The sequence below is a fragment of the Carassius carassius genome, chromosome 17 (genome assembly GCF_963082965.1).
Source record: "Carassius carassius chromosome 17, fCarCar2.1, whole genome shotgun sequence".
Taxonomy (NCBI): domain Eukaryota; kingdom Metazoa; phylum Chordata; class Actinopteri; order Cypriniformes; family Cyprinidae; genus Carassius; species Carassius carassius.
The window spans coordinates 11,240,561-11,265,177 of NC_081771.1; the positions used below are offsets into that span (position 1 = coordinate 11,240,561).

At 35.7% G+C, this 24,617-nt stretch overlaps 1 protein-coding gene, 1 long non-coding RNA gene and 1 pseudogene across 2 annotated transcripts; all 3 read left to right on the forward strand.

The window, feature by feature from the left end:
* Positions 1–919: 919 nt before the first annotated feature.
* On the forward strand, positions 920–5,362 carry LOC132091040 (cystathionine gamma-lyase-like; annotated as a pseudogene).
* A 2,006-nt stretch (positions 5,363–7,368) lies between these two features.
* LOC132160513 (uncharacterized) lies at positions 7,369–8,703 on the forward strand. The gene is made up of 4 exons (XR_009438025.1): positions 7,369–7,517; positions 7,618–7,738; positions 7,824–7,912; positions 8,649–8,703. It is a non-coding gene; the product is annotated as an uncharacterized LOC132160513 (long non-coding RNA).
* Positions 8,704–13,339: 4,636 nt separating this feature from the next.
* Positions 13,340–21,906, forward strand: LOC132161090 (cystathionine gamma-lyase-like). The gene is made up of 12 exons (XM_059570898.1): positions 13,340–13,529; positions 14,241–14,322; positions 14,404–14,499; positions 14,603–14,712; positions 14,840–14,974; positions 15,258–15,315; positions 15,401–15,478; positions 16,808–16,960; positions 17,206–17,327; positions 17,408–17,460; positions 17,965–18,103; positions 21,332–21,906. Exons 1-12 carry the CDS (start codon positions 13,356–13,358, stop codon positions 21,344–21,346), a joined length of 1,215 nt encoding a protein of 404 aa, XP_059426881.1. The 5' UTR covers positions 13,340–13,355; the 3' UTR covers positions 21,347–21,906.
* The last annotated feature ends 2,711 nt before the right edge of the window (positions 21,907–24,617 follow it).

Consider the following 24,617-nt stretch of genomic DNA (forward strand, 5'->3'; position numbering starts at 1 on the left):
AGGCCTAATAATATTTAACCCTAAGCATAACAATGATAAAAGATTATTAGACCTATTACACTTCTCACAGTGACTATAAATTATTATCTGTAATTACTGCATCTAGAATGAAAAAGGCATGTCCTAGATATTAAATGAAACTAATATCTATAAAACTATATTAAATGAAATCTAGCTTCCTTAATAGCAGCATAACTTTGGTACTTGATTTGTGAGAGAATGGCTTCTCTGTATTTCTAAAGTGTTACAAAGCTTTTGATTCATTCATGCTTTTGAACATCTCTTTAGAAATAATTTTGCTTTGGACAGAAATTCACACATCTAATTAGTAAACTTTATAATGATATGGCTTGCTCAAGATTTATTCAGTCTGCTGAACTGTTTTCCCTTACGATTAAAAATGTATGGATCTGAAGGCTTTAACACATTGAGAAAAACATCTTAATAACAGTTCACAGACGACTCAGTTTTGTTTTTAAAAGATAAAAATATATATATTTTTTACAATACTACATTAAATAAATCAATTCTTTAAAGAACCAGGAGTTATATTAAACATTAATAATATGCTTTGCATAACTTTTTGCTTTGCATGATCAACCAGCTTGCTCAATCAGTAGCACATGGAAAGTTTTAAAAGAGAAGTTACATAGGCTATTTGGTCACCCAAAACAAAGGATAAAAAAAAAAAAAAAAAAAAATTCATAGAAATATTTATATACATAAATATAATAATCTTACACATTATAACTAATATGCCGTTATAAGTTTTTTTTATTTAGTTCAATAAAATGTAGATAAGTAAATAAATAAATAAATAAAAACAATAACAAAATCTATCATTGCGCTGTAGCTACCCTGGACCTAGCACGTCCCTGCAAGACCACCAATCCGCTCCATTTCGTTACACTACCCATGGGTAGAAAGTTTTTGTTGCTATAAACACTCCAGTTTAAGAAACTACAGTACAGTAAGAGAGAGCTATTCCAGTGTTGCCAACTCTCACGCATCTGGCGTGACACTCACGCTTGGACTTCAGCGTGAGATTGATGCTGAAAGCGTGAGTGTCACGCCAGATGCGTGAGAGTTGGCAACCCTGGCTATTCACTCTTCTGTGATTTCAGGGACCCGGTATCTCATCGTCAGTCATATCCGGAGCACACATGGCTTCACAAAGGCAGAACGACAGCTCAGCCGGCTACCAGCCGCTCTTCAAATCATTCGCTACAGACGCGATCCACGTTGGTTCAGAGCCGGAGCAGTGGAACTCTAGAGCCGTAGTGCCTCCTATTTCGCTCTCTACTACCTTTAAACAACACGGACCGGGGGAACATGCGGTAAATCCTTGAGCCATTTTGTAAGGATTTGATATTAAGAATATATTAATTGTTGTATGGGATTAGACCGATTTCTAAATATGTAGGCCTATATTATGATTTGTTGTTTTCAGCAGGATTCACTTACATTACAAGCCAGTCCTATTTGTGTTAACATTGGATAATTGGATAACAAAATTTGACATTGAAACATCACCGCAGCTTAAGGAGAAATTCTTCAGTATAATGCTCAGTTGCCCTGCTTTAAAGCATTCATCTGGTTTTGGCTAGTTTAAGCCGGTGTTAGCTGATTTAAAATGGTCTCCTAGACCCAAACCCGTCTGGAGGGTCAAGTCAACAAATAATAAGATACCTTTACGGTTACAGATTGCATCAGCAAAGATGCTGCATTAACTGAAATTTGACTGATTATTTACTCAACAATGACATTTCATGGGAAGAGCAAGCTGGTTTAAGTAAAGATCATGTTCCCTTGTGAACTGTGTTTCTTCATAAAAAATTACACCACAAAATAACAGTACCAACTGTCCTGTACTTTTTAATCTGGTATTTACTTAGATTTTACATCTTTAATGTATTTTTTGTTAATTCCTCATTCACAGATTTTACATTTCCTATACAATTTAAAAAACTGGCTTGTGTAGTATTTTGAATTCCAAGCTTTTCCCTGTTATTTTCTTCTGCCAGGGTTTTGAGTACAGCAGGCGTGGAAATCCCACGAGAAACTGTCTTGAGAGAGCAGTTGCTGCTTTGGATGGTGCACAATACTGTGAGTCCATCACCAACACATTTATATGATAAGCTATATGACATTGCCATAACCTAAAGCTCTGTCTGACTTTGCTGATAGGTCTCGCTCTTTCCTCTGGAATGGCTTCCACTTTGACCGTCGCACATCTTCTTAAGGCTGGAGATGGAATTTTGTGCATGAATGATGTTTATGGAGGTGAGTCACTGCTCCTTACAGCTAATAAATAAAATGAGATTTGATACTAGTTGAGTCTTGCTGAGTCTGTCATGTATTTCCCATCAGGAACAAAAGAGTATTTCTCAAAAATAACTTCGGAATTTGGCCTTGATATCTCTTTTGCTGACCTCACAGAGTTAGAGGAGCTAAAAGCAGCTCTGAAACCAAATACAAAGGTACACTTGGTAGAGAAAGCATTTAAAAAAAGTGGATGGATGGGGAAATATTTGCTCACCTGATTGAACCTGACAATAACATGTTAATTAGATTTGGGAAGTACCGCTCTAAACTAAAATTGCACATTGAATATTTAATTTTAAATGATGTCTACAGATGTTATGGATTGAAACACCCACAAACCCTGCGTTGAAGGTTGTGGACATCAAGGGGCTGTGCAGATATTGTACATGAGCACAACAAGGACATAATTGTTGTTGTGGACAACACTTTCATGTCGTCCTATTTTCAGGTATGAACATTTACATTATTTTAATGCATAACCCAGTGCTGCTGGTGTTTGATGAATATAATCATAATCTGAGAAAATAAAGGAATATTACTATGTCCAATGAGCAATGCCTTAATGTTTCACACTATACTACTAATTAAAAAGTGATTTCAGATAAATGTACCTTTTTATTATGCACTGAGTACAATACTTTAGTATCATTTAGAAGATTCCAGTGCAGGGATTTAATTTAATTATAAAGAAACTAAATACTGACTTAAATATTAAACTGTTTTTCTCTTACCTGGAACAGCGCCCCCTTGCACTTGGAACAGACATCTGCATGTACTCTGCAACATAGTACATGAATGGTAAACACAAATTAAAAGATTAACCTAAGGTTAATTAGATTAACTTTTTATATAACGCAAACTTCCTACAAAGTTAAAGTTATACATGTTATTCCAGGACACAGTGATGTTGTGATGGGACTGATTTCTCTCAACCGTGATGGCATCTATGAACGACTGAAGTTTTTGCAGAGTGGTAAGGATCTATCTGTCAGTCAGTAAGTCTGTATATCTACACACACACACACACACACACACACACACACACACACACACACACACACAATATTCAAAATATTTTTAAGTAATCCGAAGAGCAAGGAATCATAGGCCACTAAGCGTATCATCAAAAACTGTTAAAGGTTCAGCTATAATGTACATAAACATGCTGAAGATGTGTTTTAACATGACCAAGAGAGGCACCAGTTAGAAGTTCTTTTATCTACACTATTGGGAGTGTTTTGTAAGGAACAAAAAAAAATGTTTTTTATTATTACGTTACTTGTCCTTCAGGTAATATCAGTAATATCCTGTTTTAATATCTGCTGTTGATATTTCCCTTTTGTTATTGCATGTAGTGTAGTCTCACTAGGAAAATCCTTGTGTAATCAATAATTTGAGCAAATTATATTTTTTTCCATTTTCATCACATACTTTCCACCTGTTACACTGTTACAGTCCTAATGTGATGATTAAACCCTGAGCTTTCTTTTTTTGTTTTTTAGCAGTTACAATACATTGCAGAATTGTGCCTGATTGAAATGCAAAAAAATGAGTTTGAGCATAGCAGAAGCAAAGGGATCATTTTCACCTCCCTTCCTCTCTATTTTCTTCAGCTCTTGGGACTGTGCCTTCTCCGTTTGATTGTTACTGTATATGTGCCACCGGGGTCTGAAGACACGTGAGAATGAAGCAGCACTTTAAGAACGCAATGGCTGCGGCACAGTTTCTGGAGATCGACCTAAGAGTGGACAGAGTCATCTTCCCAGGTGTCTGTGATATTATTGTGACTTTATATAGAAATGCATGTTAGGCAATTTTGACATGTTGCTCAAATAACCCATCTGAATATAATGATAACATAATTTATTCCTGTGATGGATAATCTGAATTTTCAACAGCCATTACTGCAGTCTTTAGTGTCACATGATCCATTAGAAACCATTGTAATATGATGATTTGGTGCTCAAGAAACATTTCTTTATGCATGCTCTTAAATAATTATTATAATTCTATTATAATTGATATTGTTACAGTTGAAAACGGCTGTTGTGTCCTGTATGTATCCCGTAATGTGAGTTTAAATGTAAAAAAAAAAATAAATCTTACACACATTACACTTTTGAATAGTAGTTTACATGCTTCATTGTTACAATACCACCTCTGGGCAAAACTGAACTGGATTATTCATAATTAACTGATACTGAGAGATCTTAATCATCTCTTTTCCTTCAGGTCTTCCATCCCACCCTCAGCATGAGCTGACGAAGAGACACAGGATGTCCTGGGATGATCTCTTTTTATATCGAAGGAAAACTGGAGCATGCCTCAACTTTCCTCAGCAGTCTGAAGGTGCTTTGAAGCTTCATATTGTTTGAAAATATTTTACATCTTACATGTTTAAAGAATTTTACATTGTTTTATGCATTTCAGTTGTTTGCACTTGCTGATAGTCTTGGTGGTGTTGAGAGTCTAGCAGAGCACCCGTAAGTATATCCAAATCCACTGGACATATAGAAAAAAGCATTAAGTATTTTCACTGTTTTTGTGAAAGCCACATGGATGAGTGTGAGCCCCAAAAACTTTTGGATTGCTACAAGGGGGTTTTAATGTTGTAGTAAAAAGCAAAAACAAAATTTTTCCTGTCTGAAATGCCTCATTGTAGAAAATTTAGAAATATCATTGTGACAGGTTTATGATATGTATGGTTCACAAGTAATTCACTAATTCCATTATTTCTATTAAATAATTTGATCTTGTCAGGTATCATTATGATTTATATGAAGAAAAAAAAAAGTTTTTTGCGGTGACATTTCATCCACCTCCATTTCCCATGGTGCACTCCTTCATTTCTAGAGTAAGTATGACTCATGTTTCTGTGGCTGAAAATGAGAAGAAAGAGCTGGGCATTAGTGATACACTCATTCGTTTGTCTGTGGGCCTGGAGGATGAGGAAAATATTATTACAGATCTAGACCAAGTTATAATTTCAGCTAAAAAAGCTTATTTTATTTGGCAAGGAAGCATTATTTTGTTCTAAGTGGCAATAAAGATGTTTATAAAATTACGAAAGATTTATATTGTAAATTAATATTGTTCTTTTGAACTATACATTAAATAATCCTAAAAATGTATAGCAGTTCCCACCAATATGAAGAAGTATACTTTTTTTCCTAGTTTATAATATAATATTTTATTTAGAAGCAAATCAGCACATGAATTTTGGGGGATATTTATTTATTTAATTTATTCTTTCTTTTACCAGGAAGGTTCCATTGAGAAATAGAATCTCTTCTTCCAGGCAGTCCCAGTCAAGATGGCTACATAAAGTTTCACTTAAAGAACACAATGCACAATTTATACAACATATACAATTAAATATATTAGGGCTGCACGATTATGACAAAAATCATAATTGTTAATTATTCCCTTGAAATTGTGATTGCGATTATTAATTATGATTATCACAGTTTACACTGAATGATGTTTATACCATTGTTTGATGCAACTGCATGACATATTTGTATATGAAAATAAACAAGCTGAATACACTCTTAACTAATTGGATTGGTTTCTTCTTTGAATTATAAAAAAAAGTCAATTATTATAGTACTATACTACAACTAAAACTAAAACAATGGAAAAACCCTTAAGATAAAAACATAACTTAAGCATGGAGAATAACATAAGTGGACTTTGAACAACTAATTGCTGCTTTGAACGATTATGTAATTGTAGCATCCATAATTGTAATTGCGATTAGAAATTCAATTAATTGTGCAGCCCTAAAATATATGAAAGATCAATGATAACAGCAGCATGATTCCTTCAGGCAGCTTGCAGTGGATGGAATTGATTCTAAGAAAAATTATGGCTTGCATATTATTCCATAACCAGAGTGCATAAAAAGAAAAAGCACTTTAACATGCTCTGCATGAACCCTAGAAACATTCAAATGAATAACAGTAGTTGATATAGTAAAGATGTACTTGTTATAGTAATATGATATAAGACTAGAGATGTAAGTAGTAAGTTTGCCTCACAATGCCTTTGCAACAAATAATAACATACTAATTTTCCTTCTTTGATATAAGCAGGACCAACCATATGATATATAGCATACAATGATGAATATGTGAACTAGTATTGATTCCAAAAACATAATATACACAGTCCAACTTTTTCAGTAAGGATGAATTTATGTTCATGTACAGTATACGACACAATACCTTAATCTAATACTGACAAAAAAGAGCTTTGTACGATCCTCTTCCTAGCTTCGTATGGGAGCTACCAAATGTGTACACTAAAAGCCAACTTTGAGAGATAAGACTCTTTAACTACTTTTATTAACTTGTGGCTAAAATAGAGTTAAAAGAAAATAATTAAGAAGGGCACCATGCAATGGGCTCATTTGCCTTAAAATCATGATCCACCAAATTACTGTAGTTAAAAGTGTCTGCAATATTCACTTTGCCTTTAACTGAACTCTTGACTCACTTTTTTAAAAATATGTATTTCTGTAAGTGATTTAGTGATGTTCTATAAATGTGTCCTGTCTACTGTTATGCATGATTTTTTTTTGTCTAATAAAGGCTGAAATGGATTCATTAAACCAAGGGTTGTTTCTGCCACTTATCCTGAATCTTCTGAAAGCAGCATGATTATCACAAATAGTTAAGGGGAGTATTTAAAATATTCCTAAGCTTCTAAGCTAAGCTGTGATATCCAGTCCCAGTTTAAATTATCCATTGAAACCAGTTCAGATTTGGTGGAATCGTGAAGCAAATCACTGAGCAATGTGATTGCTTGACTTGACAACATATGACCACAGTAATATTTGAAATGTTTTGCAGAAATAATTGAATAGCAAACCATTAAAAAGCCATGTATTCTAAGGACATAACCCTCCATATGTATCATATAATATGTGATTATGTGTTTTAACAATGTCTCTGTGTCATCTGCCCATATTCGAAATGAGTCCGAAAAGATCCTGTGATGCTGAATTCTGGAGTATTCAATTAAATAAAAATTTATATTATGTTTTAACTGCAGATGTGGTTCATACAGATCATGTTTTGACTGTGCAATTAACTAAAATAATTCAAAACTACAATGAAACTAACTTAGGAAGAGCACAAAAACTAGTGAAGGAGGCTGCAGGACAAGGTGCAAAAGTTGTAGTCTTACATGTGAGTATAACTTTCTATATCTTAGGTTATGAATACTATATTAATATTGGTTTATAAAAAAATGCATTTATTATTCCATTATATATATGTTTGTTTGCAGGAGTGCTTCAACTCCCCTTATGGAACCGGGTTCTTTGCTGAGTATGCTGAGAAGATCCCAGGAGAGTCCACAAAGGTGTTGTCAGAGGCAGCCAAGGATTGTGGGGTCTATTTAGTGGGCGGTGAGACCCTCAGACACAAACCAGCACATTAGTGTGTTTGATGCCATTCATTTCCATGTCCCTCACATGACTGTCTTTGTTGTAGGTTCCATTCCTGAGGAGGATGGAGGAAAGCTCTATAACAGCTGCTTAGTTTTTGGACCTGATTGAAAGTCACTTGTCAAACACAGGAAAGTAAGTGACAGTAAAGTCTTTTATAATGTTTGAGAAGATTTTTCTTAAAATTTAGTTGAGTCTTGTTTTTTTTCTGTAGACTATTAGAGTAATGTTATCTACCTCGCTCTCTCTATATATAAACTTGAAAATAAACAGTTTCAGCTCAATTTAAATGTATTAATATAGCAAAATTGTTCAACATTTAGTTAATATTGAAAGTTAACAGAATAACTTAACACTTAGTTGCCTAAGTACTTTAAGATTTAAAACTTTGATTGGTAGATGAATAGTAAAAAGGGTTAATAATGATCCAATGCTACAACACAAGTTTAAATGACAGCTTCCATGGAAAAGCAGGACTAGCATTCATCTAGGTTGAATTTAATGGAAAGGTTGGACATGGCATGATAACTAATTTGCAAGTGAACTGAAATGTTGTACTAGGCTAAATGATTTCATGTGTAGTGCAGGATTATTATAGGTTACTTTGTAAGGAATACTAAATGAAGGATTTTTTTTTTTTACTTATTAAAAATATTGCTCCAGGAATGGGAAAACTTTTCCCATCATAAAACAATTCGGCAATACCAGTTCTTATTTATAATTTAAGCTATACAAATTAGGCATTCAGCGTCTAAGGAGTGCAAGGGGAGGGAAAAAAAAACAGTTACATCTCTGTTTTATGGCTCAGTGACACAGGTTTCGTGCATAGTTGTATAGGTTGGTATGGTAACTGTGCCCTCTTTTCATGCAGGGGTGAAGTTGACAAAAGCTGGGTCAGAGGAGGCTTCTGTATATGCTGACATAGGTGAGTTTGGTAACAGTTGTGTTTAGATCATTAAAAGTAAAAGCTGTACAGAATGTTTAAAACTGCTATTTACAAAAATGCTATTTCAGTAGGCTCTTAATATTATGTGGTCCTGTTCATGTAACACGATACAAAAAATAATCATCAGTGACATCCATTCAGCATGTTAAAATAGTAATAAAACTAAAAAGCTCAAGTACGTTCACTGTTTTTATGCTTCTGTTTGTAAAAGTTATCAGTCGCAGTAACTAAAAGCAGTAGGTGTGGTTAACCATAGTGCACAGACATTTGATTTATTGTCAGGAACAAATGCCTCACAGTTTGTACTTGTAGTACTAATCTTGTTGTATGTACAATAAAACGATTTGAATTAGGTTTCCCTGAAGCTTTTAATTTACACTGACTTTGATAAAACACTGAACATATTACACAGTGATTAATATCACTGTGAAAATATAAAAACTGAAAATGCAGTGCTAAAAGTCTTTCTGCCATAGTCAGCAATACTGAATATATTTTAATTATATTTAGTTTCAACATAACCCCTTAACAGATAATAAAGAGAACGACATGGCAGTTGAATAAATTACTAATACAGTAACAAATACAGTAACTGCATTTGTGCTCCAGCCTGTCCAACTATTTCAGGTTAAACAGGTTTAAGTTATGAAAGGGTTTTTTTGTGTGTGTGCTCTTTCCCAACAACATAACTTGTTGTGGATATTTATCATGGTCTAAACATTTAGATGTCTAATCCAAACATCTTAAAATAATTCAGCTATATTTTTAGATGCTTAATAATGAATGTGTTTGAGCTGTTTATCTATGTATTTTGAAGACAGATACATTCATATTCTTTGCTTGATATGTTTTATTCTATTGTATGCAGTTGCAGGTCTTTTGTTTAGTTGATTGTATGGGGAAAGGAGGATATTCAGTATAAGAAAAGCTTAAAGCAATGGTTTTGAATGAAGTTTGCGCCATCTCGAGCTGATTCATCCTCTGAAATAACTTCCAGTATTCCAGTATTTCTAAACCATGTTACACATCAGTCTCAAGACTGGAAGCCCATTGCTCCACATCGAACATGTCATTGCCCTCCCAACATGAATCATCTGCAACACAATGGAAAGGCCATAGTATAACAAAGCCACACAGATAATCAAGTATATAGAATTTCCACTTTTGCATTTCTTTAGCATTTCATTTCTTGACGCAGGATATGGCAGTGTCTGTTGAGATGTTATCAAAACACTGGTTTCTTTACCATGCACTTCATTCTCTCTCAATAAAGTAGGATAGCTGAAATTACCTACAAATACATGAAATGAATGCTTGAAACCAAAATAGGCATCAGAACAAAAAGTCAAAGTAGCTAGCCCGGATGCATTAAATATTTGATCCTTACCTGCTAGTGAAATAGATAGATCTCAAGATATATATGTATATACGTACATAATTATTTATTATACAAAAATAAAGAAGAAAATTACTAACCATAAGACAAACACAACAGATACAAATTAAATATTTAACCAGCTGTCTCTTACCGAATGAAAGTAGTTACACACTGACACATATATCTGGTTTTCAATCACCTGTTTATGTTCACTTAAGCCATAACTGACTGTATTTACGTGAGATACTCCACACAATGGACATTTTGACAGCAGGGTGTGTATTTGACAGTAAAGGCACAAGGAGAACTTCTGTTCTTGGGTGACAGAATACTTTTACCACTTGCTCTGATCACCCAGTCGTAAAGAAATTTGGAATTATGGGACAAAACATGAATTATTATTATTTTTTTTTTTTTTATAAGTCAGGAAACTAAAAATAGAGCTGAAATACGGGGCTGTCCCGGGAAAAACAGGACGTCTGGTCACCCTATTAGATCGTACTTTTGGGCTGATAAACCAAAATGATGTGCCAAACTGCCTACATGGAAAGACCCAGACCTGAATTTAACTTTCTGGTGATTTAAACTGTAAGAAAGCACTTAATAAAAAATTAATTTTAATTTAGTAAAATAAAAAAGGATAAAAAAAAATTGTTTTTTTATATTAACTTGTGTGCAGTTAAATTGTTTTTTAAAAAGTACCACATTGATCATATAGCCAACTCGATTTAAATTACTCTTTTTAGAATTTAAAAATGTACATGACATTTAATTATACTAAATTGCATGCTACAAAATACTACAGTTGTGGCCAAAAGTTTTGAGAATTACATAAATATTAGTTTTCAAAAAGTTTGCTGCTAAACTGCTTTTAGATCTTTGTTTCAGTTGTTTCTGTGATGTACTGAAATATAATTACAAGCACTTCATATGTTTCAAAGGCTTTTATTGATAATTACATGACATTTATGCAAAGAGTCAGTATTTGCAGTGTTGGCCCTTCTTTTTCAGGACCTCTGCAATTCGACTGGGCATGCTCTCAATCAACTTCTGGGCCAAATCCTGACTGATAGCAACCCATTCTTTCATAATCACTTCTTGGAGTTTGTCAGAATTAGTGGGTTTTTGTTTGTCCACCCGCCTCTTGAGGATTGACCACAAGTTCTCAATGGGATTAAGATCTGGGGAGTTTCCAGGCCATGGACCCAAAATTTCAACATTCTGGTCCCCGAGCCACTTAGTTCTCACTTTTGCCTTATTGCACGGTGCTCCATCGTGCTGGAAAATGCATTGTTCTTCACCAAACTGTTGTTGGATTGTTGGAAGAAGTTGCTGTTGGAGGATGTTTTAGTACCATTCTTTACTCATGGCTGTGTTTTTGGGCAGAATTGTGAGTGAGCCCACTCCCTTGGATGAGAAGCAACCACACACATGAATGGTGTCAGGATGCTTTACTGTTGGCATGACACAGGACTGATGGTAGCGCTCACCTTTTCTTCTCCGGACAAGCCTTTTTCCAGATGCCCCAAACAATCAGAAAGGGGCTTCATCGGAGAATATGACTTTGCCCCAGTCCTCAGCAGTCCATTCACTATACTTTCTGCAAAAGATCAATCTGTCCCTGATGTTTTTTTTGGAGAGAAGTGGCTTCTTTGCTGCCCTTCTTGACACCAGGCCATCTTCCAAAAGTCTTCGCCTCACTGTGCGTGCAGATGCGCTCACACCTGCCTGCTGCCATTCCTGAGCAAGCTCTGCACTGGTGACACTCCGATCCCGCAGCTGAATCCTCTTTAGGAGACGATACTGGCGCTTGCTGGACTTTCTTGGACGCCCTGAAGCCTTCTTTACAAGAATTGAACCTCTTTCCTTGAAGTTCTTGATGATCCTATAAATTGTTGATTTAGGTGCAATCTTAGTAGCCACAATATCCTTGCCTGTGAAGCCATTATTATGCAATGCAATGATGGCTGCACGCGTTTCTTTAGGCCTTTAGGCCTAGTCCACACGGACACGGGTATTTTTATAACCAGAGTTTTTCCTCCTGCGTTTAAAAAAAAAAATCCCGTCCACATGAAAACGCAAAAACATGCTATCAAGCGCTGTCAAGATCATGCCACACCAGCAGGTGGCGATATAACCCAAATCGTAAAGTCACCTTGGCCAATCAGAAGCAGTCAGCAGCTCACAATCTGACATCAAACACAGCGGATAATGGCGCACACTCTGACGTCGCAAGGCAAAAACCCCGGTTATACTGTCCACACGACAACACTGCAACCGGCGTTTCTGAAAATGCTCACCCTGGCCGTAGTTTTCAAAAATGTTCGGTTTCGGTGCCCTGAAACTGCGTTTTCATGTGGACGAAAGGCCGGACTGCGTAAAAAAAGTCACGGTTATAAAAATACCCGTGTCCGTGTGGACAAGGCCTTAATGACAGCAATGAAATGCAGTGGAAAGGTTTTTTTGGGATTAAGTTAATTTTCATGGCAAAGAAGGACTATGCAATGCATCTGAGCAACTTTTCAGCAACATTCAGCAGCAACTTTTCCAATTTCCAATATTTATGTAATTCTCAAAACTTTTGGCCACGACTGACACACAATGCTGACATTATGTAACTATTATTCCTACAAAGTCCAGCCTAAATATCCCTATCAAATTATCATAACCAATTAATATGCAACACAAAGAGTTGCACATTTTTATTTTAAAGATATTGTCATGCAGTGGACTGAGGACTATAGACTGTATAACCATATCTAACCCATAACATTTGGTTTGATGGTATAAATGAATTAATTTTGGTTGATTTTAGCGATTAGGCTATAGCCTATTTTTGACTTGAACAAAGCCAGTTAACTTAGATGTTACCATTTTAGGTTAACATTTGGCCTACATAAGTATTTAACGTAATGCTGGTATATAGATCGATCGATAGATGGATAGATAGATAGAAAGAATTATCTGAAAAATAAACTTGGATTTTATGGTTGGGAATGCACTCAGTGAACGGCTGTTAGGTTTTGTCATGTTGCATCATCAGTTCGCTGAACCGTAACACTGATCACGTGACCCAGTACGCCCCTGAGCAATCACCAATCCACTCCATTCCCTTCTACTACACATACCGTGATTGGTGTACAAAGGTTTTGTTGCTACAACCCTCCTGTGTGATGTAATAATTTACAGTAAGAGACTACTTGATTCACTCTTGTGTGATTTCAGGGACCCGGTCAGTCATATCCGGAGCACACATGGCTTCACAAAGGCAGAACGACAGCTCAGCCGGCTACCAGCCGCTCTTCAAATCATTCGCTACAGACGCGATCCACGTTGGTTCAGAGCCGGAGCAGTGGAACTCTAGAGCCGTAGTGCCTCCTATTTCGCTCTCTACTACCTTTAAACAACACGGACCGGGGGAACATGCGGTAAATCCTTGAGCCATTTTGTAAGAATTTGATATTGAGAATATATTAAGTGTTTCGTATTAACCTGATATTTGAGTATGTACGTTAGATTGTGACGAGTTTACTGATCGAGTGACAAATTTCTTTTATTAGCAACTCTCACGATCAGTTTCCATTTATGGATTTGACGTGAAATGAACAATAGCAGGTCTTTGTGTTAAAGGATATTTTTATTATTATTATACAGTTAAAGTGTCTTTATGTAGAACCTATAGACTTTGTTGGAAAATCCCAACCACAAGCCAGGCCTTTTATTTTATTCAGTGATTTAACAAAATATACTTGACATTTAAACACCACCACAGGTTAAGGTCAAGTATTTAATTATTATGCTCAATTGCCTTCTGAAAGAAATTTAATTAGCTGGTTTTGGTGGTTTCAAGCTGGTCTTAGTTTACCAAACTCCTCTGGAACCATTCAAAAACAATAATGAATACTGTATAGGATACCTTTTGACAATAGTTGTTACTGATTACATCAGCAAAGACGCTGCAAGTTGACTATTAACATGTCTCTTGGTAAAGGAGTTACACCACAAACTGTTTTTAACTCGAGAGTTTCCTGTGGATTTATTTTTTCTTTATTTCTCATATATTTGACATTTTATTTGGACAATTCAAAATACTATGTCAAGCATTTTAAATTTCACTTTTCTTATATTTCTTCTGCCAGGGTTTTGAGTACAGCAGGAGTGGAAATCCCACGAGAAACTGTCTTGAGAGAGCAGTTGCTGCTTTGGATGGTGCACAGTACTGTGAGTCCATCACCAACACATTTATATGATATGCTATATGACATTGCCATAACTTAAAGCTCTGTCTGACTTTGCGAATAGGTTTTGCGCTTGCCTCTGGATTGGCTGCAACTTTGACCATCACTCATCTTTTTAAGGCAGGAGATGGAATTTTGTGCATGAATGATGTTTATGGAGGTGAGTTACTGATTCTAAGAATGAATGAAATGATAGTTGGGCTTTAGAAAAAGGCAGTGAAAAGCTGATATTCTTACTGAGACTGTCTTGTTCTTTCCACCAGGAACTAACCGTTATTTCAGAAAAATAGCTGCGGAAGTTGGCTTTGATGTCTCTTTTGCTGACCTCACAAAGCTAGAGGAGCTAAAAGCAGCTCTAAAACCAAATACAAAGGTACACCTGACAGACAGCATTAGAAAATTACTGTGGGAATGAGTAATTACTTGCTCACATGAATAATTAGCTTTGAGAAGTACCACTCTTAACTGAAATGGCATATTAAATGTTCTGATTTCTACAGATGGTGTGGATTGAAACACCCACAAACCCTACAATGAAGGTTGTGGACATCAAGGGCTGTGCAGATATTGTCCATGAGTACAACAAGGACATAATTGTGGTTGTGGACAACACTTTCATGTCAGCCTACTTCCAGGTATGAACATGTACATTATTTTAATACATAACCCAGTGCTGCTGGTTTTTTAATGTATGAATATTCGGATACCTTAGTGACATTACTATGTCCAGAGAGCAACAACTTAATCTTTCAGGCTATGCTACTAATTAAAAAGTGAGTTAATAAAGTTAAAAACACATTGTGTACAGTTGACTTGTATTATAACAAGTCTCTATCCCCAGTGCAGGGATAGAGTTTCCTTGTACAGAAACTAGATTATGATGCAATTATTTCACCATATTTCTCGTTCCTGGAACAGCGCCCCCTTGCACTTGGAGCAGACATCTGCATGTACTCTGCAACAAAGTACATGAATGGTAAAAATAAATACAAAAATGACTTCAGCCTTTTGTATACCTGAAACTTTGTTGATCAAAATGAAAATGATCCATGTTATTCCAGGACACAGTGATGTTGTGATGGGACTGATTTCTCTCAACCGTGATGACATCTATGAACGACTGAAGTTTTTGCAGAATGGTAAGGCTCTACTAACTTAAACTGAAACCTTTAAGATATAAGTGTGAAAATCTGTTGACGTCCTAATTTACTGCGAACAGTTCTTCTCTTTATGGCATGACTTTGTGACTCAAGATCAAAAGGGCTGTATAATTATATAAGATTTATTTTACGAGCAGTTTATAGCATGTGTATATTTTTTTTTCTTTGCCCTTTGAAATAAAGCTAAATTATTGAACAGTACCAACAACAGGGAACAGACTATATATGTATATTTATTTGTATTGTGTGTGTGTGTGTGCATATATATGCACACACACACACACATGCACAGATGCTTCTTTATATATTTGAACTGTATTTTTTAAATTGAATTTAATTGCATTTTTAATTTAACTATATATTTGAATATATATGAACTATAATCTTAATAATCCATAATGTACACAAAAACATCCATTTGTGATGTGCTTAACCTGATTGGTGTTGTAAAATAAGCTTTGATTTCTTTTTTTTTAATCCGATAATCTCATCAGAGATGCCAGAGAATCATAATACACGGATCTTATCAATGAGGAGTGTAAAAGGTTCAGCTCAGTGTTATAATATACATAAATATGCTGAAGTTTTGTTTTAACATGCCCACATAACTCTATTGGGGGTCTTCTGTAACGGACAAGAAAAATGTACTTCATTCACTTGAAAATAAAGTTAATTGTCTTCAGGTGAAAGTAATATCGTATATTTACATCTCCTGGCAATATTTCCCTTTTGTGTTTCATGTACACTCATTGAAAAAGATAATTTCCTTCATTCTCTCTTGATTTCGAAGTACATGGCTCAGAAACAGTTTCAGGAAAACCTTTTTCTTTGCATATTATTGCTATATTCTTTATTTTAATGTGATTTTTAAATGGGCTAATTCAGGGGTAGGCAAGTTTGGTCCTAGACAGCTGCAGTCCTGCAGAGTTCAGCTTCAACCCTAATCAAACACACCTGAACAAGCTCATCAATGTCTTCAGGCTACAGGCAGGTAAGGGTTTTTTTCAGGGTTGGAGCTGAACTCTGCAGGACTGCAGCTCTTTGGGACTGAACTTGCCTACCCCTGGTCTAATTACTGAACGTATAATTTGCGTAGAAAAAAGTTATAATTTTATAAATTTCATCCCATACCTCCCACCTGTCACACTGCTACAGTCCTGATGTGGAACCTTTCTCTAAGGTTCTTATTGCAATTACATCAGATTGGAGATTTATCTCTGACTGTGACATTAAAAACATGTCAACTGCAAAGTGGAAGTAGAACTTTAAAAGTTTGTTTTGATCTCTCTTCCTCCTTGTTTACTTCAGCTCTTGGGGCCGTGCCTTCTCCATTTGACTGTTATATGTGCAATCGGGGTCTGAAGACACTCCACGTGAGAATGAAGCAGCACTTTAAGAACGCAATGGCTGCGGCACAGTTTCTGGAGGCCGACCCAAGAGTGGACAGAGTCATCTTCCCAGGTGTCTGTGATATTATTGTGACTTCGTATAGAAGTGTTTGTTGGGTGATTTTGACATAGAGGTAATTGCTCAAATAATCCATCTGAATATAAAAATAGTAAATGTTTGGATGAGTCAAATAGATTTTTTTTTTTAATGATGTAAAACTTTTGAATAGTAGTGTAGGTGCTTCATTTGTATGATACAACCATTGGTCAACCTTCAATTGATATTCCAGTCGGACTTAACTGACTCTTTTCTTTCAGGTCTTCCATCCCACCCTCAGCATGAGCTGACGAAGAGACAGTGCACAGGATGTCCTGGGATGATCACTTTCTACATCAAGGGAAATTTAGAGCACGCCTCAACTTTCCTCAGCAGTCTGAAGGTGCTTTTTAGCTTCATATAGTCTGAAAATCTTTTACGTCTTACATTTTTAAAGAAACTATATTGTGTTTTGCATTTCAGTTGTTTGCACTTGCTGAAAGTCTCGGCGGTTATGAGAGTCTAGCAGAGCACCCGTAAGTATATCCAAATCCACAGACTGTTCTGAGGGAAAGTCTGATTTAAATCCAGAGCATACAGAAAATAAACATTAAGTATATTACCTTTTTTTTTTGCATTTAAGCGCTAAAAGTCTGAGAGGCTTATTTTGGATTTCCTCTAGGGGGCGTGAGAGCTTTAATGTTACAGTAAAAAGAAATTGCAGAAACAACGCTTGTTTTCCCAGCAGTTTGCTTCATTGTAGAAGATTATTTAGCAGGAAATAATGGAACATTTATAGTTATATTAATCAGCTTTCAATATAATGAAGTTAAGGTTAATCATCTCTAGGAACATCACTGTGACAGATTTATATAATTGAAGTAATTCACTAACATTTTTTCTGAGTGTTCTTGATTTTTAACCTTTTCCGGTGTTACAGGGATTTATCTTTGAAAAATGAAAAAAAAAAAAAAAAAACTTTTTGTGGGAACATTTCATCCACCTCCATTTCCAATAATGTTGCATCTTTTGTTTTTCAGAGCGATTATGACTCATGCTTCAGTGTCTGAGGATGAGAGGAAAGAGCTGGGCATTAGCGATACGCTCCTCCGTTTGTCTGTGGGTCTGGAGGAAGAAGAAGATATTATTGCAGACCTAGACCAAGCCCTCGCTGCTGCAGTGAGTATTTCAGTAGACCTGAACATCTACAATAGTACAATACAATATTACTAAGGATTTATTTCAAATAAAGGCTGATTTATTTTAACTTTCTTTATAACATCATAACAAATATATCACAGTTTTCATAGAGTATAGACTCCAATTTCCGGCAAAAAACATGGGTAAAGTGTTCCGGCAATTATTCCCGGGTCGCTAGATTTTGCACTTTCACACTGCCAGTGATTACCCGGGATATGTGCGTGCTTTCACACACAACCCGTAAAGATCCCGTAGCGACACGTGACATCAGTGCGTGACTTGTAATGTATGAGTCGAAAATGTTAGGCACGTTATACTTTCACTGAAGCAAGCGAACGATCTCGGCGTCAGCGCGGAAAGTGAGGAACAAACTGATCTCTGCTTCATTACAGTTTGCACATATTTTTTTGTCGCGAACGTTGATCTTCCTTCAAAACAGATGGTAAAAGAGTCCACAAAAACGCATGTCATCACTTCGACACGGCATCAGATCTGGCTTTTGTTCACATAGCGCTCGTCCCGGGTCGTGTTTGCTTTCACACAGAAGGCGACCCGGCATTGTTCCGGCAATTTGCCGGGTCCGACATGCAGTGTGAAAGAGGCTTTAGAGTCTCACCAGTCCTAAACAGATCTACAGATGCCCAGTGCATTATGTGTATATGACCATGCTGAAGACATATGTAATTGTGTGCATTTCTATTTGTAGATTATCAGTTTCGGGCCAAAGGTGCTTTCATGTATTTAATGGTGCATCCTCATGTAAATTGATTTTATTCCCTGAAATATGTTTTTTTTTTTAAAGCTTGTGTCAACATAGAGATCATTTAGGCCCATAAAAGTTAGTGAACCATCTCTGAGAGCGCAGGCCAGTTCCCCTCTCTCTTAAATGCACTGTTCCAGGAAACAAGGGTAAATCAGCTTAGGTAAGAGTTATTCCTATAGAAACGTATTTGTGAGGAGAAAGCTAGGAGTTTGTGGGCTGTGCAGCAGTCCAGACGTGTGAGCAGATGCTTATTAGAAAGCAGAGGTGGAGCACTATAGATTGATAAGATTCATTCACCCTGCTATTGTGAAGGTCTAGTGATCATGTCTCTGAGGTGAGCAATACAGTGCCAGCCCTACAGTTCCATATCTGATCCCTTAAGATGTGCTTTTCTGCTCACCTGAAGAGAATGGAAATGAATCCAGTTGCTATCCAATATCCCTTTGAGATCATTACAACAAGAGCTTTTGTGATTTGCGGTGTGTTTTAATTTGATGACATACGTTCTGAGGGGCTGAATTCCATTAGGTCCTGGCACGCAGTTTTCCTCTGAGAGTTATAGATCTCCAGTCTCCTCCATTCTTTCTGAAAACCGTAGGTTAATTATCTGCACTTTTGTGAGGTTAAGAGCTGTCATTTAAAAAAAAAAAAAAAAAAAGGCAGAATATGCTAATGTTAACAGCATTTATTGAACCACTCGCTGCGGTGAGCCTCAAATTGTGGCTCAGTGCTGTTTCAACCAGTTGATAGAGACTGTGGGGCGCTGGCTAGTGAGCTGAGGACAAAACTTACGGTGATATATACAGTATATGAATGGATAGACAGATATGCACTACTTACAAAAAGTTAGGGATATTTGACTTTCGGGTGAAATTTATGGAAAATATAAAAAGTTCATGGTACAGTGATATTATATCATGAAAGTAAGCCATTTAAGTAGAAGCATGCAATGGTAATTTCTTTATCTCAAACAATTTATTGAAACAAAAGCTAACAACAGTGGTGGGTATACCACAACAAAAAATTGGAGTGTCTCAATAACTTGTCATGCATCCTTGAGCATCAGTTACAGATGACAACAATGTCTCATGCTGTTCACAATCCGACTTCTTGTCTGCTGCGACATGGCATTCCTCTCTTCTTGATCGCTGCACTTAGGTCATTGAGGTTCTCAGGTGCAGGGTTTTCAAAATTCCTAGTGAATAAGTGAAAACTCCCACCCGGGTGACACTACTCCAATAACAGACCATGCAAAATATCCAAAATAATAATATCTTTAAAATATTGCCAAGTAATGTTGCAACCTTGGAAACAAAAATTAAATCAGAAAAGGATTTTAACTGTAAGCGACCCAAGCGTACGCAAAAAAAAAAAGGAACAATAATGTTAAAATGTTCAGAGGACTGTTTCTTTCTTTTCCTGCCTGTAATTATTATAATTTTATATACTTTTTTTTTTACATACGTTGTCTATGACTATGACCAAAAATGAGGACTTTTACATTTTCTTTGCTTGAGAAAACATAAAAATATACAGTTAAAGCGCTTTTTTATTTATTTATTTTTTTATTTAGTCGAGTTGGTTTTGAATTAAACACGATGTGATTTTCAGCAATTGAGATCTGACAGCAACAGTGCATTTTTCTGCTTGGGCGAGCGCTTCATGGACAGCTTGCCTCGTGCATGAAATCAGCCGCAGGCCAGCAAACCAATGAGAATGCGCTACAAACTTTACGTGTCACAGCAGCAGAGTGGAGGCGAGAAAGCTGTGGAGAATCTGTTTGCCTGGAAGCTTCCGTAACTGACGTAAATTTACAGATAATTACTGCCTTTGGCAAATAAAACATACTATGTACTTATTCCTAACTCTTTAATGACCAGGGATCAACTTATAATCATGTTTAGGGTTAATAACCCCTTGAACTTATTCTCTCAAATGACATGGGTTTGCAGGGAATTTGCAGCTTATATGGACGGAACGCCACTGCGACTGTTTTCAAAATTGATAATTGTAAGAAGTGTTTCTTGAGCACCAAATCATTTTATTAGAATGATTTCTGAAGGATCATGTGACAATACAGGATGGAGTAATGGCTGTTGAAAATTTGCTATCACAGGGGAATATATTACATTTCTAAACATTAAAATAGAAAACAATTATTTTTAATTGTTGAACTATTTTTTTTCATGGAATGAAATTTCACTATTATTAATTTATTGTACTTTTGGTCTAATAAATGCAGCTTTGGTGACTTTCAAAAACATAAATTACAGACCCAAAATTTTAAAACCGTAGTCTATGTTTGGTGTTTTTTGTCATATTCATATTGCATACCTATACAAAACGAATTGAAGCAAATATTAATTTGCCATGTTAAAACCAATAAAAAAAATTCTTTAAAATATTTTATTAATCTAATATTGCACAAATATTTTTTTTAACAGCATCCAAAAAAGTAAGAGGCTGATCAAGCTCAAGAGCAGTTCTACCACATCTGGACAAGACAAGAACACTCTTCTGTGGCACATTTATAATTTACTTAGTATATCATGCTTGAAAAACTTGAATTGCATTAGTCAGGGAACAAATATTCTCAAGGAACTCATCTTTTCATTCAAAGTACAGGAGATTTGCTGCTTTTGTGTTTCTACTTTTTGTAATTATAGTTTGATAAGGTTGTTTGGATTCTAAACGGGTTCCACTATTTAAGCTTTTATACAGGAAAAAGCCAGGACTGCAAGGGAAATCTGATATCATGCAAATGAAAAGGGACTGTGATTCAAGTTAATTCAGCGAGAAGTACAAGGAGCCCAAAAGACACAATTACACAATCAGTCTTTATTTTCTGCATCAAAGATGATTCATATTCACTTCATAATGTTTCAAATCACTCTTCATTGATCCGTTTGTATTTTAAATATTAGATATTGGTTGGAGGCTTGAGCATTTTAAACTCTAAATGGTTCACATCTGATCTTTGTCTGTGCTACCAGACCCATTAAAAGCCATTTGTAATCTCTCCCTCTGTTTTGTCTTCTTCCTGAACATCTTTGATAGTGGTACACCATAAGCAATCACTTTGAAGTCAACAAGCACCACACATGTAATTGAAGGATGAATAGTAAAAGAAATCTAACAACACCATAAACAATGCTACAAGGGCAACTTGAATTGAGAAGTTATTATTTTTCCACAACGTTGGATCAGGCTTGAATTTATTTCTGTGACAGGCATGATATGATAATTCTCTAGTTCGGATGAGACTAATTTTTTAGCTTTTCATTTCTTGAGCAATTTAAGCTTTTTATGATATGCTGCAAGAAACATAAAAATTAAGAATTTTATGTAAAAAGTGTTTAATCAGGGTGTCAAATATTTCTCATTTCTTGACAGGCCATTTTGCCTTTTTAAATGCAGTTTTTCTTTCAGTGGGAGTCAATTCAAGCTCGTCAATGTGTAAAACTGTCAGAAAGCATGTCAATGCCTTTTTGTTTGTCACTATATTCCTTTTCAGTTGCTATTTTCCATCATCTTCCTACAAGGCATATTCCGTATAAAATGAATAGCACCTCATTTATGTTTTTTGCTGACTCGAGGGATGTCCTTTTAGCAAAGTGTACACACAGGAAGCACAACACCATTAACCTTGTGCCAAAGATTCTGCTCAGACCCATTAACTCTGCATATTAATGTCCATATATCTCCAGTATAGGAACCTCTGACATTGTCATTTAAGCCAGACATAATGTATGCAAAATATCAGGGGTGTAAAGTTCATTCTCTAATGTTTATTTTTAAGTATATACTTAGTCAAACCCTGGATTGATGTTTGTGTGGAGAATGCACATGTATTACAGGCTAGAATTAGAATGAATGGAAACATGAGCAAAGCTGAGGTTGCACCTCTTATATGTCCCAGTGTTCTTTAACTTTCATCAAAATACATGTTTGTTCTTGCCAGGATCCTGTCATGCTATGTTTTCCAATTTTTTACATATCTAAAAGAGAAGACATTGCTTGATTCACACTCACAAGCCTGTTGCAAAGATGATGGGTTATTGCGTTCACAGCCTGTGCCCTAAACTATTTTTTAACGATGACGGTTACTGGCGTCATCAAATCCTAATACTTCTGACAAGATATCAATTTCTTTTCCAATATGTGAATATATATAATTTGAAAACTATTACTAGTAAATGAACTAAAGGTTTAAGTGGACAACTGCATAATTTAGTCTAAAATAAACACAGACCATTGTTAGCTGCAAATATTATCCACTCTGCTAATAACTATCATTTGTAGTAAGGATTATAAATAAGGATTATGAAGATTGCATTTAGTTTTTTTCAGTGTTGAAAAACAAATTTTACACAAATGAATCTTTAAGTTTGCTGTAACACTTTAGAATACTGTTCCATCGTTAATAAATTGCTACACAGAAACAAATGACTAATGCACTATTTACACTGCATAACTACTATTGCCTAACAAAAAACTCTGATTAAAGATTTAGTAAGTAATAGCGCTCAGTTGAAACTGCTAGTTAACTATTAGCTAATCAATAACTACTATATAGTTTTTTCATAAATCCTGCAGAACAGGGCAGTTGTGGCCTAATGGTAAGGAAGTTGGCTTGTAACCCAACGGTTGCGGGTTTTAAGTCTCAGGTCTGGCAGGAATTGTCAGTTGGGGGAGTGAATAACCAGCGCTATCTTCCACCCTCAATACAATGACTGAGGTGAGACAATTGAGCAAGGTACTGAACCACCATCTGCTCCCCACCCGGGCACCGCAGTACTTGGATGGGTTAAATGCAGACCACAAATTCTGAGTATGGGTCACTTCACAACTCCTAGAACTACTGTATACAGGTTCGTAATTAATGTGAATTATTAATAATAGGCCTATGATAAATAAATACTTTAAAAAACCTTCAAAAGCTTAAAATGATTTCAGTCATTACTAGGGAATTACCATGACCTTCAATTTAGAATTAATTATACATGATGTACTATTCATATTAATTAAGTAAAGTTTATTTATATAGCACCTATCACAGATAAAATCACAAAGTGCTTTACATATAGCAAACTAACAAACTTAAAAATAAGAAACATCATACAAAACATAAAACATAATAGCTCAGACAGTTGAAAGCTTGACTGAATATAAGTGTCTTTAGCGGTTTGTAAAAGAATCAACAGAATCAACCACACGCAGAGACAGTGGCAGGGCATTCCACAGATTGGGAGCAACTGCTTGAAAGGAGCGGTCTCCCTGAGTTTTAAGGTGGGATTTATGGACAACCAGGAGATTTTGACCTGAGGAACGAAGAGTACGGAAAGAAGAATAAGAATATGTCTGCGATATATTGTGGGGTCTGTCCATGTAATGCTCTAAAGGTTAAAACTAAAATTTTATAATTAATTCAAAATTTTACCGGAAGCCAGTGGAGAGTAAATAAAATCGGAGTAATGTGTGCCCTTCTGTTGGTTCCTGTTAAAAGCCTGGCTGCTGCATTTTGCACCAATTGAAGACGGTTATGAGAAACATTGTTAAAACAAGTAAAAAGAGAATTACAGTAATCTAACCTTGAAGAAATAAAAGCATGAATGATCATCTCCATGGTAGCTTTGGGCAATATTTTTCTCAATTTAGAAATATTTCTCAAATGATAAAAACAGTTTCTGACCAACTGTCTAGAATGACCATCCAGAGACAACGATTGGT

What these genes read in the sequence shown, in the direction of transcription:
- LOC132161090 (XM_059570898.1), top strand. Translation starts at nt 13,356, where the DNA reads ATGGCTTCACAAAGGCAGAACGACAGCTCAGCCGGCTACCAGCCGCTC. An exon ending in ACGGACCGGGGGAACATGCG is followed by an intron (nt 13,530 to 14,240) that starts GTAAATCCTTGA and finishes TTCTTCTGCCAG; the next exon opens with GGTTTTGAGTACAGCAGGAG. An exon ending in CTCTAAAACCAAATACAAAG is followed by an intron (nt 14,713 to 14,839) that starts GTACACCTGACA and finishes TGATTTCTACAG; the next exon opens with ATGGTGTGGATTGAAACACC.